The 23501-nt window shown below is 34.1% G+C and overlaps 1 protein-coding gene across 1 annotated transcript in view; it reads right to left on the bottom strand.

The window, feature by feature from the left end:
• LOC106871810 (cleavage stimulation factor subunit 2) overlaps positions 1-15677 on the bottom strand; it is a 39013-nt gene extending 23336 nt beyond the window's left edge. Inside the window, exons 1-7 of the mRNA XM_014918459.2 lie at positions 15568-15677; positions 12156-12360; positions 10526-10633; positions 7648-7767; positions 6095-6184; positions 1361-1472; positions 490-627 (exon numbers count right to left, since the gene is read on the bottom strand). Coding sequence (XP_014773945.1) covers positions 490-627; positions 1361-1472; positions 6095-6184; positions 7648-7767; positions 10526-10633; positions 12156-12278 — 691 coding nt within the window. The 5' untranslated portion in view covers positions 12279-12360; positions 15568-15677. The remainder of the gene's footprint in view (positions 1-489; positions 628-1360; positions 1473-6094; positions 6185-7647; positions 7768-10525; positions 10634-12155; positions 12361-15567) is intronic.
• Positions 15678-23501: the final 7824 nt, after the last annotated feature.

Below are 23501 nucleotides of genomic sequence, written 5' to 3' on the forward strand. Positions count from 1 at the left end.
CGTTGCCAGTGCCGCTGGACTGGCTCCTGTGCAGGTGGCACGTAAAAAACACCATTTGAGCGTGGCCATTGCCAGTACCGCCTGAATGACCCTCGTGCCGGTGGCACATAAAAGCACCCACTACACTCTTGGAGTGGTTGGTGTTAGGAAGGGCATCCAGCTGTAGAAACTCTGCCAAATCAGACTGGAGTCTGGTGCAGCCATCTGGTTCACCAGTCCTCAGTCAAATCGTCTAACCCATGCCAGCATGGAAAACGGACGTTAAACGATGATGATGATGACTTCTTTACATGAAAGTTGTGACATTTGAGCAAATTTGTTGGCACTTAGTGCTTTGAAGTCATATGGAGTAAGAGATGCCTCACTTGAAAAACAGTTAAGGATAACATCAAGAAGGACATCCATTTGTAAAACATATTTTTCTAACCTGCATTTACATAGGAAAATGGATCTGAAAACAAATAAGACAAAACTGATTGAGAGACATACCCAATGGAGCTATGTTGCTAGTTCGAGATACAATATTATCTAAAGAAGGAGCTGATGGCCTTTCTGTTGCCAGTATATTAGGATTCATCATCCTTTGAGGCATTCCAGTGTTGCCAGCAGGATTGGGACCAGGTATAGCTGGAAGAGATGAAAGACAATAAACAATATTTGCATATAGCAGATATACATACAGTAAGATCACAACAATTAACTTGAAATAAATCTCAAGCTTTACAATACCTGTCTAGGTGGGAAGTGATTCAGTGATAATTGCACAGTAAATGGAATTCATGAATTATATCATTAGCAAAATTTCTTGCTGTTGGCAATGTGTCTTTAGAAACAGTAAATTATCCCCTAAAATACTAAATTAGGCAACTTCACTTTTACAGGACTAAATATAAAATATTCAACAGAAAAACTACAGAGATGAATTTAAATTTAAGTTTCTCCATGACAAAAGTTTCTAGCTACAAATTACTTCTAACATCAAAATATATACTCTATATACTGAAAGTACCAATCTTAAAAACTAAAATATATTTCTAATGATCTATCAAACACAACAAGCTGTATATTTGAAATGTATGACATTGCTTATACAACAACCATCAGAATTCTTTATGTGATGATAGCATCATATAACATTCAGAAAAATCTGTCTGAATGTAGTATTGCAACAAGAAAACTAGTGAAGCAAGTAAAAATTTGGTTTTCATTCAAAATCACATGCATGAAATACAAACTGCACATATTTATGTACCAAAAACTATGCTGTTTATGTATACATTTGTATGTACAGATACCTTAGGAATGTTGAAACATTAACACGCACACACACACACACAAGGATAAATAAAAGCATTTGTACCTGCTTGAGAGTTGGGTATTAAATTATTCAAAGTAGCAACTGGTGCTGTAGTTCCTTGTAGTGATCCACCTGGAATATTTATGGCCCCTGAAGTGGCAGCTAATGACATAGTCTAGTAATTAAACAAAATAGAGTAAATGCATTAAAGTTCAACATGAAGTTTAAAAGAAAGAAGAAAATTGCAAAACATCAAGTTCAACATATTCTATTGATGGCTGAAAATGTTTTATAAATTAGAATGTGCCCAAAGTGATAGCGCAAACAGAAAAATGACACAGAAATATCAGTATGAGAGATTGTTGAACAAGATGTGTAAAGAGAATAAACTTACTTAGGAGGAACAAGCAGAAGGGATAGCAGTAAAGATCACAATGAAAATGTTTAGCAAGATCTCTATCAGAGATAGAACCCTATCAAACCACCTGTACCCACCCAAACTGACCTATTCATATTTTAATGAAAATTTCAGCAAAAATCTCATTAGTACATTTGTAAAAATACGATTTCACTATGTAAGCAATTGAGTTACATTGTCTGACATTATTTTACAGGATATGTGGGTGCTATGAATTTTGGAGATTTTTTCTCCATTTTTTACTCATTTTGATTTTCTGAAATGTTTCACTGTGGACAAAAGCTGGATACCAGTTTTATTGTCAAGCAGTATTTTTGAAAGAAGGCATAGAAGACATAAACTGCAAACATAAAAATCACACATGTGTGATTATGAATTGGATATTTCTTTTTGAAAGTGAAACAATGTTGACAACAGTTCTGATAGCAATAGCAAAAAAAAAAAAAAAGAATTTGTACCTGAATATAGCAAGAATTTAAAAACTGCTTTTCTTCTTTTTTTTTTAGAAAGATATTAGACCTAGCCACAGTCTTTTCAAGGAAATGAAAGAAAAAAGATGGTTGTGGTTTACCACATACTTGAAAGAAAGTTAAGAATTCAAGCGTTTTTAGGAATATTGTGTGTGTGATATATATATATATAAATACGATTTATAAATATTTTTTTAAACTTTAACTTGTCTTTATTTTTTACTTACCTGTAAGATGTGGAACAAATTTTGATTAGTTTGTAATCATTATCTAAGGTGGTGAGCTGGAAGAATTGTTAGCATGCCATGGAAAATGCTTCGTAGCATTTCTTCCAACTTTATGTTCTGAGCTCAAATGCTGACAATTGACTTTGCCTTTCATCCTTTTGCAAGTTGAACACTGAGGCTGATGCAATTGACTTATCCTATACCCCAAAATTGCTGGCCTTGTGCCAAAATTTGAAATCATTATTATATGTATTTTGTGCATTTATGTATGCGTGTTAGTTTATTTCATTTAGTTGATGGCATGCATTTCATTGCTTAATTTTCTTCAAAGACAAATTCCAGTATTTTGTTGTTTTACCTTTATGATACACCTATCTTATATATATTAAGTTCAATAGATAGATAATCCAGTAATTTGCACAATTTTTCTATAGTAAAATTTTGTAGTATACCCATTTGAACATTTTCTATGCTGATGTTTAAACAACATTTAAGTAATTTTATACAATTAAACCTTGGGAGAGGCATTATGCCGGTAATAAACACACACACTGGTTCAGTCCTTTATTAATTTATATAGTTTTTTGTTAAATTATTTCATTGCACTCTTGCAATCTCTTCAGTAACTTGTCTCTCCACTTCCATTTATTTTGAATGTATGATATGGCGTTGTTTTGAAACTGTTCGGTATGAGCATGTGAGTGTGTGCAAGCTCGTATGTGTGCAAGCTCGTATGTGTGCACGCTCATATGTGTGCACGCACTTATGTGTTCGTGCTTATATGTAAGTATGTGCGTCCATATGTGTGTTTGTAACAACTTCGTTTATATCAGATCAGATAGAGACTTTGGACTTGGTTTTGGTTTCCTTTCTGTTATATATATATATATATATATATATATATATATACACACACAAGGTTTAATTGTATTTCTTTCAACACACGTATCCACATCAAGAATCTTGCACACGAAATACACATACGAAAAAGTAATTTTATGTTTTGAATTTACCTGTAAATAGATTCATTTTAAGACAAAAATTATGAAGTAGATTTGGTTCAGAACCTTTTGTTGAACTGTGTTCTAAAAATCACAATATGTTGATTAATAAAATAGAGTTGTTTTATGAAACTTGTCTAAATTCATGATTATTTTAGAATATAATTGAAAGAAGGGGTATATTTTTGCTAGAATTGTAATAATGCAAAGGTTAAGAGAGTGTAATCAAGATGTTGAAATCATCACTGTGTAACACGACTTTTGTCCTAGGGTAGCAACTGTTATTTCCTATTTGCTTATGTCTAGAGAGTATGAAAAACGGCTAATATTTCCTTCAAACTTTGCTTTTGCTATGATATTTATTCACACCCCAAAGAATCTCTCTCAACACATGGCTATGATGCTCCCCTACTACTGCTCAAAATCAGAGATCCACATATTGTCAGCAACTAAGAGATGTGCTCAAGTGGTTAAGGATCAAGTAGTTAAAGACAGGCAAATCTGTGGTATTGGGCAGAATATTTGCTATTATGATATTTCTGAAATTTAGCAATTTTCATTGGGAAAACTGGTGAATTTGAACATTCTTGTTTATGCAAAATAGGAACAAAATGACATATGATTAAAAAATAGCATTTACTTATTCTAGGATTACATAAGAGAGATCATAACAAATTTAAGAGTAGTTTTTCCTGATTTACACTTATACTGTAAATTACTTATACTGTAAATCCCACAAATATAGTCTCCCATCATGTTTTCATTATACAATCCTTAGTAGTGGCATTCAAAGTCCAGTATATCCTGTGGAAGCACTCGCCTTGCTCCTCTGAGTACACCCCTATATTCTCCTTGAATTTATCAAGATGGGCATTTGAGGAAATCAATTTCTTGTGCATCAGTAGACTTTTTGGCTCCTGTGCATCTTCTGCATACAAACATTGCTTCCTTTTATTCCACTACACCTCTTGTGAGTCCATAGCTACATGGGTACACTGAATGAAATTTCTGCTTACACCCTTCTTACATATTATTGAGCAGGGCCATTTACCTGAATTCTCATTTACATACAACTAGGCTATTTTGGCTAAGCTGGTAACATAAACCAGGAAATTTCTCAGCCAGTTGCAGCTGGGTTAGTAACGAAAAGAAGGGTTTGCTGCTCTTCCTTATGGCCTTTGAACATGCAGAACTGCCATCATTATCACAATATCTTAAATAGATTCAATGAGTTACAAAGTTTAGTAGTTATGAGGCATATGGAAGTAGATGTCTAGGAAGTACTGTTACTTATTTAACTGTCTATGTGAGGGTGGGCACATTTGCTGTCTTGCACAATTATCTGGGACACCTCATTACCACTATTTATCTCTTTGCAGCTGATTCATTTCTCAGCCATGTAGCTCCTCTACAAGAACCTAGTCAGCCCCATCCCCTTCTCTCATACCTCAACCTTCACCCATCAGCATAAAGCCCCTCCCTTCAGGTTTTGTAAGTTTGTGAGCTGCATGGTGACCTCACAGGTACCAGTGGCATGAGAAAAGCATCGAGTATACAATATAATGTAGTTGGCATTAGAAAGGGCAACCAGCCATAGAAACCATGCTAAAGCAGACACTGGAGCTTGATGAAGTTCTTGGACTTGTCAGACTCGGTCAAACCACCCAACCCATGTCAGCATGGATCATGGATGTTAAATGATGATGAGTATAAGCTGGATTTGGAACTGAAGAAGTGATCAAAGATGTTAGAGAATTGGTGTTGAGGTAAAAGCAGTTCTCTACCTGTAGGTGCCAAACAATTTTTATTTTTACTTTGTTGATATAATACAGCTTTTCTTCTTTTCAAAACAGCTAGGTATTTCTTGGTACCAAAATGCCACATATTTGAAAGTTAATTCAGCAAAAACAACAGCCACCGATGCATTAAGTAATTTTATGAATAACTTTGTTAAATGTTAAATGCAATTAAACCTTGGGAGAGGCATTATGCCGGTAATAAACACACGCACTGGTTCAGTTAAATGCGATACTTATTTATTCACATTGTTTTGAATTAATCATGCATTATTTTATAGCTTCAAGGTTTCGATGATGTAATTGCTTATTTTGAGGATGACATTGTCGAGTAAGTGTGAGAGGCCAGAGCTGGCTGGTTTGATCATAAAACATGTAGAATGCTTGGGCCTGATATATGGCTGGGTTAAATGCTAAAGAATTAACCATCAAATATTAAAGGGTGCAAGAAACCTCAAAGGAGTGAAAACCTCAGTAAAAGGTTAAGAGCCACTATGTTTGAACATCTCTAATGTTGTGGTTTCCTGAAGTAGGCTGCTTAAATTGGCATGAGTTTTAATTTGCATAACAAATGGGTGAAATGGAAGAGGATAGTTGAGATGTTCTCAACAAGAAACTGCTGATGACTAGTTTTTGAAAGCCATAAAGGTAGGTAATCTTTGTTATCAAGATAGACAAGTATGACGATAAATCTTTTGTAACAATTATAGTAGATTATATCTTTGAAAAGGTGGAAAGCATATTTGAGTCAAAACCAAAAACAGGTGTGGTAGGTGAGAGGACATGTCCAGCAAACTTTAGTTTGGTTCTGTATTTTTCCTTACGCTTTTCAGGTTTCTCAAGATTGAATAAAAAGTTTTATTTAGAGGAAGAAAAAACACTTACTGTTGCTGTGTTACCCAAGCCACTTTCATTCTGAGCATTCACTGAAGGTAATAATGGAGGAATCTGACTGGAATCCCTGTGAAGCATTGCCTGTAGAATAGCCGACATAATAAATTTGAATAAAATCAAACAAATCAAGATAAATCTATTTATAATGCAACACAACTGTTCTTGTCTAAAAAGCACCAGCACTGAAAGCAGATGTCTAGAGTTTTAATGGGTATTTCTTAAAAGAGCATTTGCTTTCAATAATACTATCAATATGTATATGTATGTATATATGCACATGCATATATGAGTAAGAGTGTGTGCACACGTATATATGTGTACTTATTGTTTACGTATCATAATTATAAATTTATTGTATTTGTAGTAAAACTTTCTTTTACCATACTCTGTTCACAACAAATATAGATACAACTGACCACCACACCATCTACTTTATAGACACAGACATCTGATTCTATATGTTTGTATATTTGTAATTGTGTGTATATGTTCCACATGCACATACATGTATATATGTAGATACATGTGCATCCACATCTAATTATTTATGTCAGAAAATACTGCATGATTATATTTGTTTTTTATTTATTTTATTTTTGCTGCTGTTCGTCTGATACATATATCCATGCATGTGTGTGTGTGTACATACACATGTATGAGTATGTGTGTGTATAAATCCATATATATGTGAATATACGTGTAAATGCATTTGTGTGTCCATATGCTTTTCAAAACTGCATCCGGTAGTAGCACCTGTCAAGGTCCCAGCTGTGGACTAAATAGTAAGTGAACCACAGGGAGTTCTATCTTCAGTGTGTCACTGACAAAAAAAACTTTCAATCAAAAAATCACTTTATGTTAAATCTGTTGCGAGGGAAAAGTATTTGAGAAGAGACAATTTGCTGAGCAACAAGAAAATTAAACTTGGACATATAGTTGGTGCAAGATATTTACGATAATTATTGAAGAGTTATATGTGAGATTAAGTTCAGTTATTAATAGCTTTGTACTCAATAATTTCTGTCAGAATAATGTATAGTTCATTGAAATTTTTAAATCAGAAATTTCTTTGCCAAAGAAATTATTATGGCATCTAAAAACAACTGAAGAACAGGTCAACCTAAATGTAGTGTAAATAAAAAGAGATTGATAGTCCAAAATACACATACTAAAATTACAAAACAATTTGAAAAAAGGAAGATATTGAGTTTAAAAGATCTGAAGATGGCTAGCAGCAACTGCTTAGCAAGTTGTAGGGATCTCTTCAAAGAAATGGCTGCAATGACATGCAAGGATAAGAATTCAGTATTATTTAGGCATTACAACCAATGGATACAAATGTACAGACAGTAAAACAATATTTAAAAGCAACTATTACATTAATGTATTAATTTTTGTACTAATGGTTATGAACAGTTTTTAATATAGGTACAAGGTTGGCACGAGATAGAATAACTGATAAAGCAGTAGTCACAATGAAAAGTAAAAATTATTGACAGTATTAATATAACAGATTTCAAAATGGAAAAAATGTTAATACAAACCGTAGCTACTTGTGGTTCAACAATCTGCATAACAATCTGAGCTTGAAGCAGAGCATACGCTAGCTGTGGATTTTGTAATAACATATTTCTAGCCTCATTTGGATTGTTCTGAATGCAGAGCTAAAGGAAAGTAGAATTAAAACCTTAAAATATTGAAACAATAACATGAAACTCAAGAAATTATGAACAATCAAAATATAAAGTTGAATATACAGGGAAAAATAAGTAGAATATGTATAGAAAGAACAAAATAGAAACTTAGAATAATTATACATGTAATACATAAAGGGCTCAGTTGGTGTCACTGTTAATCTCAATTGGCCAGCCAGAGTGAGGTGCATCTTGAACAGAAAATAATTTCTTGATTGAAATCTTGTAAACTACTTCTGGCACACGTCCCATAGGAACATCCTCTTAGTACACAGCACATACATTCCTGCAGATTTCCACCACTTTCTTGTTTTTTTTAAAATAAAATAGCATGAGGTGTTGATAATGTTTGTTTGGGTTCTCCATTTCCAGGGTGAATCCAAGTACACAAGTTTGCAACAAACTACATTGAAGTGTCTAGTATCTAACGAGTAAGCACACACAAAGGACAGACTGAAGTTAGCTACTTATTAGAGTGCTTGAAGTTTAGTTGCGACAAAAACCAACATTTTAGCCAACCCAATACATGTGTGTGTGAAGGTGCATGGCCTAATGGTTAGGGTGTTGCATCCACAGTTGCTAGATTGTGGTTTCAATTCCTGGATCAAGACACTCTCATGTTGCCCTGCAATCACTTCCACACCTAATGTGTGGTACACTGCACCTGTTCAGGAAACATCAATTTCATGGAATGAGTGAGCTAATGAACAGTACATACATTTGAGCTAATGTTCAGGACATACATTTAATCAAAATAATGAATTATTTGTACACATCATTCAGCAAAACAAAATACTGATATATTATTACTATTATCACCATTTTCTAATGTCCACTATACAGTATGTATAATGTTGCCAACAAATCACCTGCTCACTTTGGACTTTTGAAGATATAACTAAAAAAACATATAGAGAACTAGTGACAAGAAGAGCATCCAGCTGTAAAACAATGACTCAACAATATATTCATCTCACTAATGTCTCACAGAAATAATTTGATATAAAAAAAAGATATTTTTCACCTCAATCTGAAACAATTTTGAGTATGTGCATATATATATATTTATATGCTCTAGAGTGTGTTATGTAATTTTCCATTCTGGAATGAGTTTAAATAATGTCATCACCACCACCACCATGATTCTATACCTGCTTCGTGGTCGATACCTTGCTGATATATTCATGGTTTCTATAACTAATATCAACTACAGTACAGAGTATATTTGGTGCAATTTATTGTAGCATCAATAATAGTCTGTCCTCAGCCAAACTAAAACATCTTTTTAACATTACACTGACTCTCCCACAAATGACTTATTTGCAAGACTAACTTCAGAAAATCCATTCACTAAGCATTTATCATGGCACCAGCACTAATTGTTTTGTAGTCTGCAAGGCTAAAGAGTCTTCACTACTCTAGGCTTCCCCAATCATTCAAGATGGTATGAACAAGAGAATCCAATGCCATCTTTCATTACAAAAATGGTTTTGTGCAGTGACTGTGGAGTGACTGTTAAGAGTGATGGGAAGATTGAAAAACTCTAGTGTCATCCCTAGATCCACTGTTGTCTCTAGTTACAAGGGCAGTAAAGTACAATGAACAGGAAAGGGTGAGGTGGGGAGAATGTAACAGAGAGAGGAGATATCGAAGAAGTGGAAAGGGGTCAAAATGAACATTAATTACATTAACTTCACACAATTATTCCTATTCCCCTGTCTAGATAGCCTCTGCTGAGAGCTGCCTTTCTCAAACTAATGCTTATTTTTGAAATGTTCAAGGTTAGTGCTGGCAGATGAACAGAATGACTGCTTTTATGAAAAAATGTAGTAAAATGACTTTGATAATGAATTACAGTGACCTCTTTATCAGGGTTGGTGACTTTAATACTATGATGGGCAATACAATGATGACTTCTCTTGCATAACTGAAAGCAGTAGATGTGGTACTGGAAAAGAAGAAAGAACAAGGCTCTTGGACACAAATGACCTATTTGCAAGACTAACTTCAGAAAATCCATCTGATCACTATTATTCAGGTAAATATACAAATTAGAAAGACTACATGCTCATCAGCAAACAGGGTAGACAAGTTTTATTTTCAGTTATTTCTAATGTAGTAGCTAGTACTTATCCTAACCAACAGAAGAGGTCACTTTCTAACTTTCTACTACCAATATTTAAAACAGTCCATAACCATTAATACATATTAATGTGGTAGATGCTTCTAAAATGTTGATTTATTATTGGAAGACCTGCACTTATTGACTGTAATACTTAAAAACTGAATATTTGAGAAAAACGTGGTCCTCCAACTCATCTATGAGGACAGTAACTTCAAGTAAGAACTGACCTGTCCTGTCCATGGCAGCATGGAAGGCAGATATAAAATGATGAACTGTTGTAGTTCAATGTCTCAGGTAAAAACCTGGATGAAGTCACAAAGGGATGCCTGTCTTAGACAGATGGATTAGACAAAAGATTTAATTCATTTTCTGATGAGAGAGACTTAAATGAGATGGGATATAATCCAGTAAAGACACGAGTTCAATCCTACTCTATATATATGTGTGTGTACATATAAGGCATTTGAAACTACTTAAAGAACATCCATAGTTAAACGACAAAAGATAATTTTTTTAATAGTCAAATCAACGTATATTAATGCAATAATAACTCAGAAAACAAAGATGAAAAAATAACAAAAAATATTAGAGAAAAAAACTCACCTTCATCTGTTTCATTAATTCAAACATCTGCTCTGGAGGAAGACTGGCAACTGCTTTTGATATTGCTTCTGGTGCCTTTTCTGGTTCTACTTGGTCCCCATAAGGACTCTGCAAAGTTATCCATCATTATGAATATTCTTAAAACAGTCATTAAAATACAGTAAATAAAAAGATGTAAGTGTTAAACAGTATTAATTAATGGTGCATTGCAACAATCTTATTGACATTTCTTTCATTATTTTCGTAATATTAACATTTGTTTCTAATATAGGAATAACCAATGAGTTTTTTAAGAAAAAGTTATAATATTTAAATCTTTCCAAGAAACAGGCTTGTCTGCTGAGAACATACATTAATGCAATGCTAACATTAATGCATTATTAACTCTTAAATTTCTATAGTGTTTTGTCTATGTAAATTTAATCCTGTTAGAAACTAAAGATTTTTAAGAAAATGCAATTAGTCCAGTATAAAAATCATAAAAATATAACTGTTGCATGAATATGAATGAAACTTGGTGATAGGATGTAATGATTGTTGGTGTACATTATGAATATGGCTTTTACTTGTTATTGTTGACTTTACCTGTCATCATGTCACTGTTATCTGACCAGATAAGTTGAATACAAGTAAGCTGACAACAAGTAGTGTGTTTAGATATATTTATAAAATACCTATTCCTAGGCATTGATTTCCTGTCTCAGAGTTGAATTGTAGTCTCTGTACTGTGGAAGCTGCACAACTCCTATTAGACAAAAATCATACCAAGATATGTCTTCATCTCTTCTATAGATGTAATGAATGTGGTGTTGCCTTTCAATGCATATACCTTGTAATCTCATCATTCAAACTGAAAAAAATTTCTTCAGGAAAATCTTAAAGAAAATACTCAATGAGCTTTGCTTCTCAGTTCAAAGGCTTTATAGAGCTTACATCACTAACAAATGCATCACTGTATCCAATATAAACTATGGAAACATAGGAGATGTAGTGGAATCATGGGCAGGCTATCCAGAAATGTGAGCTCCATAGAAGCAAGTACTACAGTCACCAACATAGCAAATGGCATTAGACACAGTTCTGGAATTTTTTATCTCTTATTTGTTTCAGTCACTGGATATAATTACATACAGTAGCTCTACTTTGATAAATACAGTACAATATGAAAAAAAAATCAGTTATTTAGAGAATTTTTCATAATGAAATATAGATTCAAATAAAATATGCTGAAACATTTTCCAAAAATTTATTGCTTATAAATTTAAAGAAATACACCTACATGAAACAAATGTTTCATATGAACTTCTAGAAGATATTAACACATACTATTTGCAATTGTTTTTGGAGTGTTAGCACTTCATACTGACTGACTGATACTTTGAATATAACAAAAGTCATATCTCTTAGATGATAGAATTTACTTACAAATGCCAACAAGCTTTCAGAGCAGCCTTCTGTTTAAGGCTCTTTCATCACACTATTAAAGAATTCCTTGATTTTTCTTCAATATTATGTCTCCATCAAGTATTGCAAATACTTACAGTTAGATTTTTCTCTTTTTAAAAACACAAGTAATGGCAAAATATTTAGAGAGAAATAAAGTTAAAAAAATACAAAAAACCCAACTCACTTCAACAGGAGGCCCACCAATAGCTTGTTGCATACTCTTCAGTTCTTCTTTGTTTTGTTCACCAGCAGCAACACCCACACGCAGTGGTCGCCCATTGAAGTCATAGTTGTTGAGGTTACGCATGGCACTTTGTGCTGTTTCAATGTCTTGATATTCACAAAAGCCATAACCTTTTGGCTTACCAGTTTCCCTGTCATAAACTAATCTGAAAATTAAGCAATTATAAAATCAAATCATGTAACTTATATTAAAAAAAAACAAAAAAAAACGTTTTTTTTTTTTAAATGATGCAAAGGCAGAATAAGACAGTAAAGATGAAGGCTAGTTCAATAATAGCTGCATTATTTTTTAATTGCTAATCATTACAAAAAAAAAAGAAGAAAAAAACAGAAAAGAGTGAGAGGGAGAGAGAGGAAAGAGAAAAGAGGGAGAGAGAGAGAGAGAGAGAGAGACAGAGAAAGTTAGAAAAGTTAAATAGAGTGAATAGATAAGATGCAAGGTAGCAGATAATAGGTAAATGATGTGTTAATAATTATGTTTTCAGAAATGAAATCAATTCAAATTCAAAATATTTTAACAAAAATAGAGAAAACAAAATACTGAGATGGACCAAAACCCGAAGAATACTGTTCGGTGAGTAATTTCATAATACAGTAATTCCTCATCATTTAGCAGTTTATTATTTAAGCTTACATCGATTCCTATGTGGTGTTGTTTTGCAATTATAATAAAATAAATATATACAAATTATAAAAATAAAAAATAAAAAATATACAGTACAGTACTGTTTCTACTTCACAGACTTCCAAAACCTATCGCAAGGGGTTTTGGAACATAACACCTGCAATAGTTGAGGGATTACTGTATGTAAATTATTTCATAACTATCATATATACAGTAGTTTTAGCAATGTTTTAACATGCTTAAAATCATCAAATGTATTTTGCTATTACATTGGTTTTGCTTTACTTTCACTAATAAAACATAAGTTGTTATATGTGTTTATAAAAGCAGATGTAAGAAACAGTTTAATATTGGATATAAATCCATACTAGTACTAAATAAAAATACATTTCTTAGGATTTTAACCTAGAAACAACAGGTAAGTCTTTTACAGAATTAATATATATATTATATGGCTCCCGTAGGATTTTCGAGTGAGATCGTTGCCAGTGCCCCTGGACTGGCTTGTGCGGGTGGCACATAAAAGACACTATTTCGAGCGTGGCCGTTTTCGTGCGGGTGACACGTAAAAGCACCCACTACACTCTCTGAGTGGTTGGCGTTAGGAAGGGCATCCAGCTGTAGAAACTCTGCCAAATTAGATTGGAGCCTGGTGTTGCCATCCGGTTTCACCAGTCCTCAGTCAAATCGTCCAAGCCATGCTAGCATGGAAAGCGGACGTTAAACGATGATGATGATGATTCTACATAATATATATGTTGCAGAAAGCTAAAAAATATATTCTTAGATAGAATTAATAAATTAATTATGTTAGCCAGTGTCTGAAAGAATTGACTGTACTGGTATGGACACCTGATACACACAAAGTGCTGGATGAAAAATAGTTGTTATTGATATTGGAAAATATCTGTAGCAAGTAGGAGTCGTAATAAAGGTGTCACTAATAAGATAACAATGTATCAAATCATGGCAATAGACAATATACTATCCATGTTAGCATGAACAAACAGACATTAAAATGATGCTGAAAATATGTCCTATTATGTATTATGACATCTTTTAGATATTAAACTTTCTAAATTTACATCACAAAACTATTCAATTGTATATGTAACTGCACTGAAACAGATAAGATCCGAGTTAATAACTATTCTTTATGTTCTTTCTATGGTTACTGCTTACAAATTTTTTTTTTTTAAGAGAAAGGGCAAAATTATAAAATTAATTGATGTGTGCAATGCTTACATCCACAATGCTCATAACACTTATATTTACAACACCCCAAACACTTTCATATACAATGCTTCCTTACTCCCATACCCCAGTAGAGGCAACAACCTTAACAATTCTAACATGTTTGAATGATGGTAGGTTAAAAGCAATAACAACTATTATGACATCTGTTACCAAACGATCACGGGAACCTTCTTTTCAAGTGCTGAATAACATCTCTCCTTCCTGTGTTACCTCCCATCTCCTTCCCAGTTTTCAGAGTTGGCATTGTAAATGTAGGCACATTGAAAGGTAGGTCTAGCGAGACTGTAGAGATGCTTGAATGGAGATGTGTTGATGTATGTTGCATACAAGAGGCAAGGTGGAGAGGAGCTTCAGCCAGAGTCCTCACAGGCAAAGCACAGGTATAAACTCTTCTGGGAAGGTAATAGTGATGGAATAGGGGGTGTGGGCATACTTCTTGCAGAGAAATGGGTGTATAAGGTCATAGAGGTAGTGAGGGTGTGTGATAGAGTACTTAAACTCACGTTAGTCTTGCAGAATGGTATAGCTACAATTATCTCTGCTTACACCCAACAAGCGGGCTACCCAATTGAACAGAAGGATCACTTTTATGATATTCACAAACAAGCACCATCTGAACATGACCAATGCCAGTGCCTCCTACTGGCTCCAGTTCCAGTGGCATGGAAGAAGCACTATCCAAATGTAATCAATGCCAGGTCCGCCTGACTGGCTCCTGTGCTGGTGACACGTAAAAAGCACCCACTACACTCACAGAATGGCTAGTGTTAGGAAGGGCATCCAACTGTAAAAACATTGCCTGATCAGATGGGAGCATGGTGCAGCTGCTGGCTCTCCAGACTTCAGTCAAACTGTCCAACCCATGCCAGCATGGAAAATGGATGTTAAACGATGAAGATGATGACCAAAGAGAGCAGGATGAACTAAACAGTAAATTTCATCAATGCTAATACAGAAAAAATATCACTTGATGATACTTGAATAAACATTTAGCATTTCCAGATTAAACATATCAGTAAACAAATTATGGAATTCTAGTCAACAGATATATGTTATGCTGTATATGCATATAAGAATCAAAGTATTCTGCTGATCAATAAATACATCAGGAAAAAAAAAAAAATCCCTTCTCTGATCATTCTTTAGGATATTATTTCCAAACATTTCTTCCCTTGAGGTGTTTAAAACTATAAATCAAGCACCAACTTTTATTTTTGCAGATATTTTTTATATTTGAACTTCTATATATGATATGTATATTTGAACTTTTAGCATTCAAATACATACAAATAGATCTATCTAGTGAAGCTTAAAAAAATGAAAACAGAAAAAAAGATTATGAAACTAAAGAGAACGATCAGTTTGAACAAAATGGAGACTTCATGGCAATCACATTTTGTTGAAATAGCACGCTAAAGGTAATATATATATGTGGGTCTTCATGTTTAGAGAATATATAGTGAGATTTTACCTAAAACTAACTACAGGACCAGCCTGAGCAAAGATCTCCTTGAGTTGTTCTTCAGTAGCTTCATAAGGAATGTTACCAACTGAAAAGAAAGGAGAACCAAATCATTATTTGCATAAGTTTTTGACATTTGTTTTAAAAAGAGGGTAGAAAAAAATCAATATATGAAGTTGTGTTTAGATACATGAATATTTACTAGTTTAATTAAAGTAATATTAAACAAGCACACCCACAATACTAGGGACTCATCAAAATCAGTTATCAGAGACATTATGATCAATACGAATAAAGATCACCTGATCTATAGCACATGTAATTGTTTCAGAAGCCATATTGAGGTTGTAATTGAGACTGATGGTGGTAATATTGAAAGATACATAGAGATAGAGAAAGAAGGAAAGAAAATGGAAAAGGAAGTTGAGGAAGATGAAACGCTGCTGAATATTGAGACAGATATATAATCATACATGTGTAGATATTGTGGATTATTATGTTAATCAGAAAACTGTTAATGGTTTAGACACACACCACCACCACCACCTCCTCCTTGCTGGCATGGGATGGACACTTTGACAGGTTTTGACATTTTGACATGCCCAAGGACTGCGTCATGTTCTAATAACTGCTTTGGTATGTCTCAAAACCAACCACTTTACTGCTTGTATTGGGTACTCCTTTTTCATGAAACCAACACTAGCAAGGCTGCCATGCAGTTTGCAAGACTAAGATTCTTTCAACTGAATAGGGTGATGGCTATATGCTAGATGAGGAGGTTAACGTATAAGGAACCAGAACAAGACAGGTTTATTGCTGTAGAGGAGCTACATACCTACTCGCATTACAGAAGAGAGTGTGAGAGTGTCTGGGGTGGAGGTGAAAAAGATAAAATAGTGGTGATGAGGTGTCAGGGTGGACCTTCAAAATATAAGATGAGCAGAAATCATGGGGAACAGAACAGGGATGTGAGTGTGTAAAGGTTGCAAGAGTGTATAGGAGAGTGAGATGGTTAGAGGTGGGGAATGGGTAAAAGAGTAAATATGATGAAGGATATATAACAAGTGAAATTGTTCCAGGTAGCAAGAAGAATAAGTAGTATCAGAGAAAAACTGAAAAATGCAGTTCTGCTTACATTTAACTACAACAGCAGAATACTGCAGTTAGAGAGATAATGGGTGATGGAGATGTTTTGAGGAAGAAATTGAGCAGGAAGGCCCTGCTGTGCATATATATGCTTCCAGAATCTCAGTTTCATCAAGTTGAAACTATACATATTCTGAAAGTACACCTGATGGTGAGAGTATAAATATAGAAATACAACATTTAAACTACCCTGAAAATTACTTAAAATGGAAATTCCCATTTTTGAGAGCAGTTCAGAGCTTTGGAAATCCATGTGTGACAATGAGAAGAACTTTCAAAATTGAAAATCCTTGGACATTGATGACTTGACTATACAAAAACAACAAAGTGATTGACAAATAGAGCCTCACACTTTTTTAATACCTTTATAGATTCAGGAGATTGAAAAGAAGAAAAATTCTACTAGTCCCATATCGATAATTGAAGGGGACAGTTATAAAAGGTTTCTTAGACTGTAATTTCTTTCTAAAAATTAACAAGACAAATTAACAAATTAAAAGTCAAAAATAACATGTAACAGTGAAAATCAAAATAAATCAAAAGCTATTTGCAAGCCTAACACATATAACATCAAACTTTGTACATGTCTAATATCATTGCATGAAAAATGACAGAAACAACTGCTAGTGCTTCCAGAGGAAGAGGGATCAACTTTTACAATTATGTCTTCTGTTGGAATCCAACGGGTATTATCATTTCTTAACAAGAAAAACTGACTGGCAGGGCCTTTGGGATAAAAAAAAATTTACATTAACATCAGAATGTTCAGCTGAAACATTATTTGCCACTCCAATGTATCAATCATTATCATACCAACATGAATGGTATGACCCCAGTGGGTTATCTTCAACCGAAACAGAATTTACATCATCTTTCAGTAGCAGTTTTGATGAATGATTTTCAGATTCAAAGGTCATGGACAAGTCATTATCACATGGAATAAATCCATGGATTTTGCATGTGCTTTGAATGAGGCATGGGTAAAATGACTTGGACTCGATACTGAAAGTAGTTACACCAATGATCTCTTTTTTGACAAATTCAAACAACTGCTTTGGGGTTAAGATCTGCTCTGAGACTGGTTTCTTCAGACTTGCTCATGCTGCTAGTCTCACCAACACCATCACAAGCATTTTTACCATGAAATGTGACAAAGAAGAGCCATTCTGCTTTTAACTGAAAATCCTGCTCATGGAGAATCAAATTAGAAAAGTTCTTGAGTTTTTTTTATACTGCACTGATAGCCCATCACAGAATTTAAATAATCTTCTCTATTTCAAGACAGTTGGGTTTCAGTAATTCATCAATCAACTTCTAAAATGGTTTCTCCTTCCTTCAAATATGCTTTTCTCTGTTTGAAGTACTCTATTTCTTGGCTACACAATGATACCCAGTTAACTGAAGAAACATAATGCTAAGAGTGTCAATGAAACTTTTAAATTCTTATTTTTACATTAGCTGACTTCTATCTGTACTGACCCACTGTTTGTATTTGATTATGGAATTGGTGGTGTAACACAATTGTAAATGTTCAGTTATAAATTCGTTTAAAACTAATAAATCTAGGCAATTATCACAATTATGAAATACAATTTTCTTTCAAGAAATCACATAATGCCAACTTTGTGATTTCCTTATAGTCAAGGGAATGATTAATGACTGATAACAATAGTTTAAAGTTTTGGTGGTATGTACACACACATATGTTTTGAGACCCAGATGAACCTACTGGGATGCACCATGCTGGCTTTTGTAGAGCAAATTTTAGAAAACCAACCAGGCTTGAAAAATACATAAATTTCTTGTTTCCCAGCAAGTCTTTCTCATATTTTTCCTTTTGTAGAATCAGATCTTTAAATGGTTGCACAGTTTTTTTTCTACCAGGACACATCCTGTTTATTTCATCACCTTCATAGAAGCTTTCCATCAGTTTTACTGTTTCATTACAAATCCCAATTCTACAATATTTATCTGAAACTGATAGACTGCCTTTTTCTTGCTTCAACTTCCTTGCTTGTCCAGAAAGTTCTGGGTGTTTTTTTTATATATAAAAAAGGGATATAAATAATTGACTTTTCAATAAATTTTATACAATGAAATAATTTCCATTATTATTAATGACCTTTACCCATCTAAATATTCCATCAGCATAAAATTTGTCTGGTTTTGAAGAAAAAGTGTTATGTAGATGCATTATGACTCCATCTAAATTGTTAAATGTTTTTCCTTGCAATGAATGGGTTCCGTAGAGACAAAGACAAGTGGTAGTTGGATGGCGCAATATCAAGAGAATATGGTGGATGGAGTAAGAGATTCCAGTCAAGTTCATGTAACTTTGTTTGGGTAGCCAAAGACACATGTGGTCAGGCATTGTCTTGTTGGAACACATATCCCGTTCCTGTTGGTATCTCCTGCCTCAATTCTTTGATTTTTGGGTTCAAATTAGCCAGCTGACAAGAGTACACATCAGAATTAATGATCTGGTTTTGTGGGAGAAGCTCATAATAAATAATGTTTTTATGATCCCACCAAACACAAAGCATAGCTTTTTAAGCATGGATTTTTGTCTTTGGTTGCTGTTTAGAGGGATCCTTACGCAAACTCTTGGATCTTTTTCGCACTACGTTTTCATACACAATCCATTTTTCCTCTCCAGCCACAAGTTGTTTCACAAAAGGCAGGCTTTCAGTCCATTTCAAAAGTGTATTACAAATGGAATACTGGTTCAAGCAATTCTTTTCTGAGAGTTTGTGAGGAACCCATACATTATAGCGAGAAATGTATCCAAGCTTCACTAGGTGTTCATGAATCATACTTTTAGAAACTTCCAACTCCGCTGCAAGTTCCCTAGTCATGATATTTGAGTTTTCTTCGATTTTTGCCTTCAAAACATCTTCATCCAATTTTGAAGGTCTTCCACTGTGACTGTCATCTTCCAAGCTAAACTCTCTAGCTTTAAATTTTGCAAACCACTTTCGAATAGTTGATTCACCTACAGCATCATCACCATAAACTTCACAAATGGTTTTGCAAGTCTTTGCAGTACTTTATTTTCTCCTTTTCTTAAAAATGAAAAGCATTACAATGCAAATATTAAATTTTTGGTTATCCATTTCAAATGTCAATAAAGGGTAACCGGAATGAAAGATAAATCTATTTTTAGGAACAAAGAAGAGATGCACTACCACTTCAGGCAATGCCAAAGTTTTAACAGTGTTACATTTCAGATGTTAAAAGATTTAGCTTAAAAACACTTGGAACTTTTTGGACAGTCCAATATTTTGGTAACATTGAAGTAGTGTGCAGTATGCTGAATCGACCAATTACATGGCACTAAAACGAGCATTTGAACTTGTTTGTCATTAAGAACCATTTTTCTCCTTGATCAACCTCATCAATCTGTCACAATTATCACATTCTTTATCAGTTGACTTAGCAAAAGCTGTCTTATTAAGTGCAACTGCAACAGCCTGACTGTACTTGGTTGTCACATCATTAATCTTATGCTTTCCAACAGTTGTTGTATTGTTAGTTCTAACTGCTGTGATTGGTGAACAGTCAAAAAGTTAAAGAGACTTGTTTATCGTATTAGTAGCTGATTCAGCAGAAGGCTTGTCAAGTATAGTTTCTTGGTCACTTTCAGCAGTTTTATTGCTCATTTCATCAGTTTCATTGCTAATTGTAAAAAAGTTTCTTTAATTTCTATACAACTTCTGTCTTGGTAAAATCTCATGGTTTTGCAGTAATAGCTGTCTGTACTCCTCTAATGTCACCTCAAGTAAATTTGTCTTAATTTTTACCTTGTGAATTTTCAGTGGATTAACACATTTTCTCATATGGTCTGAATATTCATCAACAAATTGAGTCATGGTTAATGCAAACATCAACAAGGTCATCAAGTTTCTCAATTTTGATATTTAGAATTTGATTTCCTAAATCGGAATATCATCAATAGTTTTCAAGAATTTTATGTGGCTTCTTGCATGGCAACTTGACCTCATAACCTTTCCTATTGAGCAACTATAACTTGCCATTTTACTCTGAAGATCATAAATATTAACACAACTGGTAATCACAAAAGCTACAACAAACTAACAAGTGACTGTGATTGTAACAGGTTCTATATGTGTTTGGTACTACAGAAAATGCAATGTCTTCACTTATCATATCAATATAATGATCAACTCTTCTAAAAACTGAAATGCAATGGTATTCTTCCAAACGAGCATTCATTTAAATAAGTCAGCATGCTGCTCTCTTGGTTAGAAAAGTTGAAAAGGTGGACAGTTAAAAAAGTTTCAAAAAGTGTTTCACCCACAAAGAGTTCATAAGATGAGATACTAGATATTAGGCTAGCAAATAGTTTTTTTATTTATTTTGTCTTCCACTGTTTCATGTTATTCACTTTTTACTAGTTTTATTAATTTTTCTTCAGCTCTGGATGGAAAATGCGATCTGCAAAAACTTTTATGATTATCCCATCAACTATCAATATGGGACTAGTAGAATTTTTCTTCTTTTTGACTCGCTGAACCTATAAACATATTACAAAAGTATGGGGCTCCAGCATGGAAAACAGACATTAAACGAAAATGATGTTGATGGGAATGGTTACAAGGAAAAATATATTTAGTGAGCTAGAAAAGGGCATTCAGTATGCAAGACTGAATTGGATAAACTCATGCCAGTGGCATCATATGGTGCACCTGCAATGTGCTCTGAGAAAAGTGGGTTTAGTAGACCTTTTTAAAGAAAACCTGAACAGTGTTGGTGTGCTCATCTTTGTAATCTATTGCATTCTGCATCAAGAGACACAGTGAGGGAAAAGACAGTGGAGGAAAACATTGTAGATGTGGTTGTGAAAACCATACATTTTATACAGGGAAGAGCTCTCAACTACAATAGTTCAATTTCTTTCTTATATCCATCACGGACAGTGAATATGGAGTGCTTCTGTATCATTCTGAAGTGAGGTACTTCAGTTAGGGTGGGGGTGGGGTTGAAGGGTTTTTCCTTCCTGTTTTGAGAGAAGTTGGATTGTTCTTGGCAACAAAAGTGTTATAGTGAGAATCATGACACTCTCTGTGAGAATGGAGTAGCTGAACTTGTATAAGTAGAAGTGTGTTTGTCTGAGAGCAAGAGACGAGAAATTGCAGGAAATCGAAAGGTGTAATTCATGGAAATTGTTGAGAAGTTGTTATAGTTCGTTGAGAGTTGTTTTGGATTGGTTAGTTGTTGGCAGAGTATTTGGGAATACATCAAGTGGAGACAGTTGCTGTCTACTCCGTTTTGTGGTCCTATATATCAGACTGTATAAGTGCATGACACTAAGGTGACATATACAGAAATCACGTTATAAAAGTGGCAAAGAGTGATTCAAAGCTTACACTGGTCATTAACAATTTTTTAGGATACAAAAAAATTCATCAATTATGGAAGACCTATTAGCTAACATATTACAGTTGCAAAAGCAACAGAAGATGCATTAACAACTACAACACAATCAGTTGCTGGAACTGATGTTGAAGTCAGGAAACACCACAAGTTCATTTTTGCCAGATGGCGTAGCGAATGCTATAACTAAATTTAGCTATCACCCAGAAGAAGGTATAACTTTTTCAGCGTACTTCAGAAGATATGAAGAAACTTTCAAGGAAGAATGCAAGTGTTGGACAGACAATGAAAAAGTGAGACTACTGTTATGGAAACTAGGTCCTTCAGAACATAAAAATACTGCAATTTTATCTTGCCTAAAAAAACAAGTGAAATTTGTTTCAAGGATCACTATAAATAACTGAGCTAGGTTTGATATATGCCTGGATCAAAGGAACCAGTGTCGCTTTGTCGTGCTTCTTGTTAACAAGTGGCACAAAATAACACTGGTTCGCTCTATTCCACCAAACAACTAAACTTGTCTCAGAACTTGACCATCCCATATTTTCAGCAGACAATTACGGTTTCATCAATTTCAACTTCAATTGATTCACCACCTATTAGTTCCTGTGTGTGAAGTAATTTTTTTGTGACTTCACAACAGAAAGATCTCCAGTCCACAGTAGTTGTTGAACACAATTCCAGGTTTTCCATCACTATGATATGGCTCCAAGAACAATGTAGAAAGGACCCTTGGAAGTCTGATACAGAATAGCCATACTGATGTCATTTTTTCGATTTGACAACAGTGTAACTCCTGGTTCTTTCTATACACACATTCACTCCGACATCGTGGACATATCACAGTAGTAGGCAGGCCACCATGGTTCTGAAAGAATTTAATAGCTTCTTCGCCATCCTCAAAAAAATTATGGATGCAAATATAGTACTTAAATGTACAGCTTGCAGAAGACATGTTGCTCTGCGGAGAACAGCTCTGAAAATGCTTTCTTATTTTTATGATTCTGATCCCCCCCTCTCTCTCCCACACACACATAGTACTGTGGAAGAGAAAACGTTTTTTTTCCTCTTAAACACACAAGATATAGTCTGTAAATTAAGGATGTTTTTAAAAGATACAATATTTTATCATCAGAATATATATATTTTCTCACACAACAATTAAGATGTATTTATTTTAAACTACTTCTTTGTAGAGAGAAAACGTTTATTCACTCTCACACTCTCTTCCTATCCCCCTCACACAAAAATGAAACCCAAATCAGGTTTGGGTGCGAAAGGTTTAGTCAAGAAAAAAGGTTTGCATTTTGTTGGGATTAATCCAATGATTTGACAGTAAGGTAAGTAAATAAGTACTTTCTTGTCTACATATACATACACACAGACACATATATATATATATA

Source organism: Octopus bimaculoides, chromosome 8 (genome assembly GCF_001194135.2).
Source record: "Octopus bimaculoides isolate UCB-OBI-ISO-001 chromosome 8, ASM119413v2, whole genome shotgun sequence".
In the NCBI taxonomy this organism is placed as follows: domain Eukaryota; kingdom Metazoa; phylum Mollusca; class Cephalopoda; order Octopoda; family Octopodidae; genus Octopus; species Octopus bimaculoides.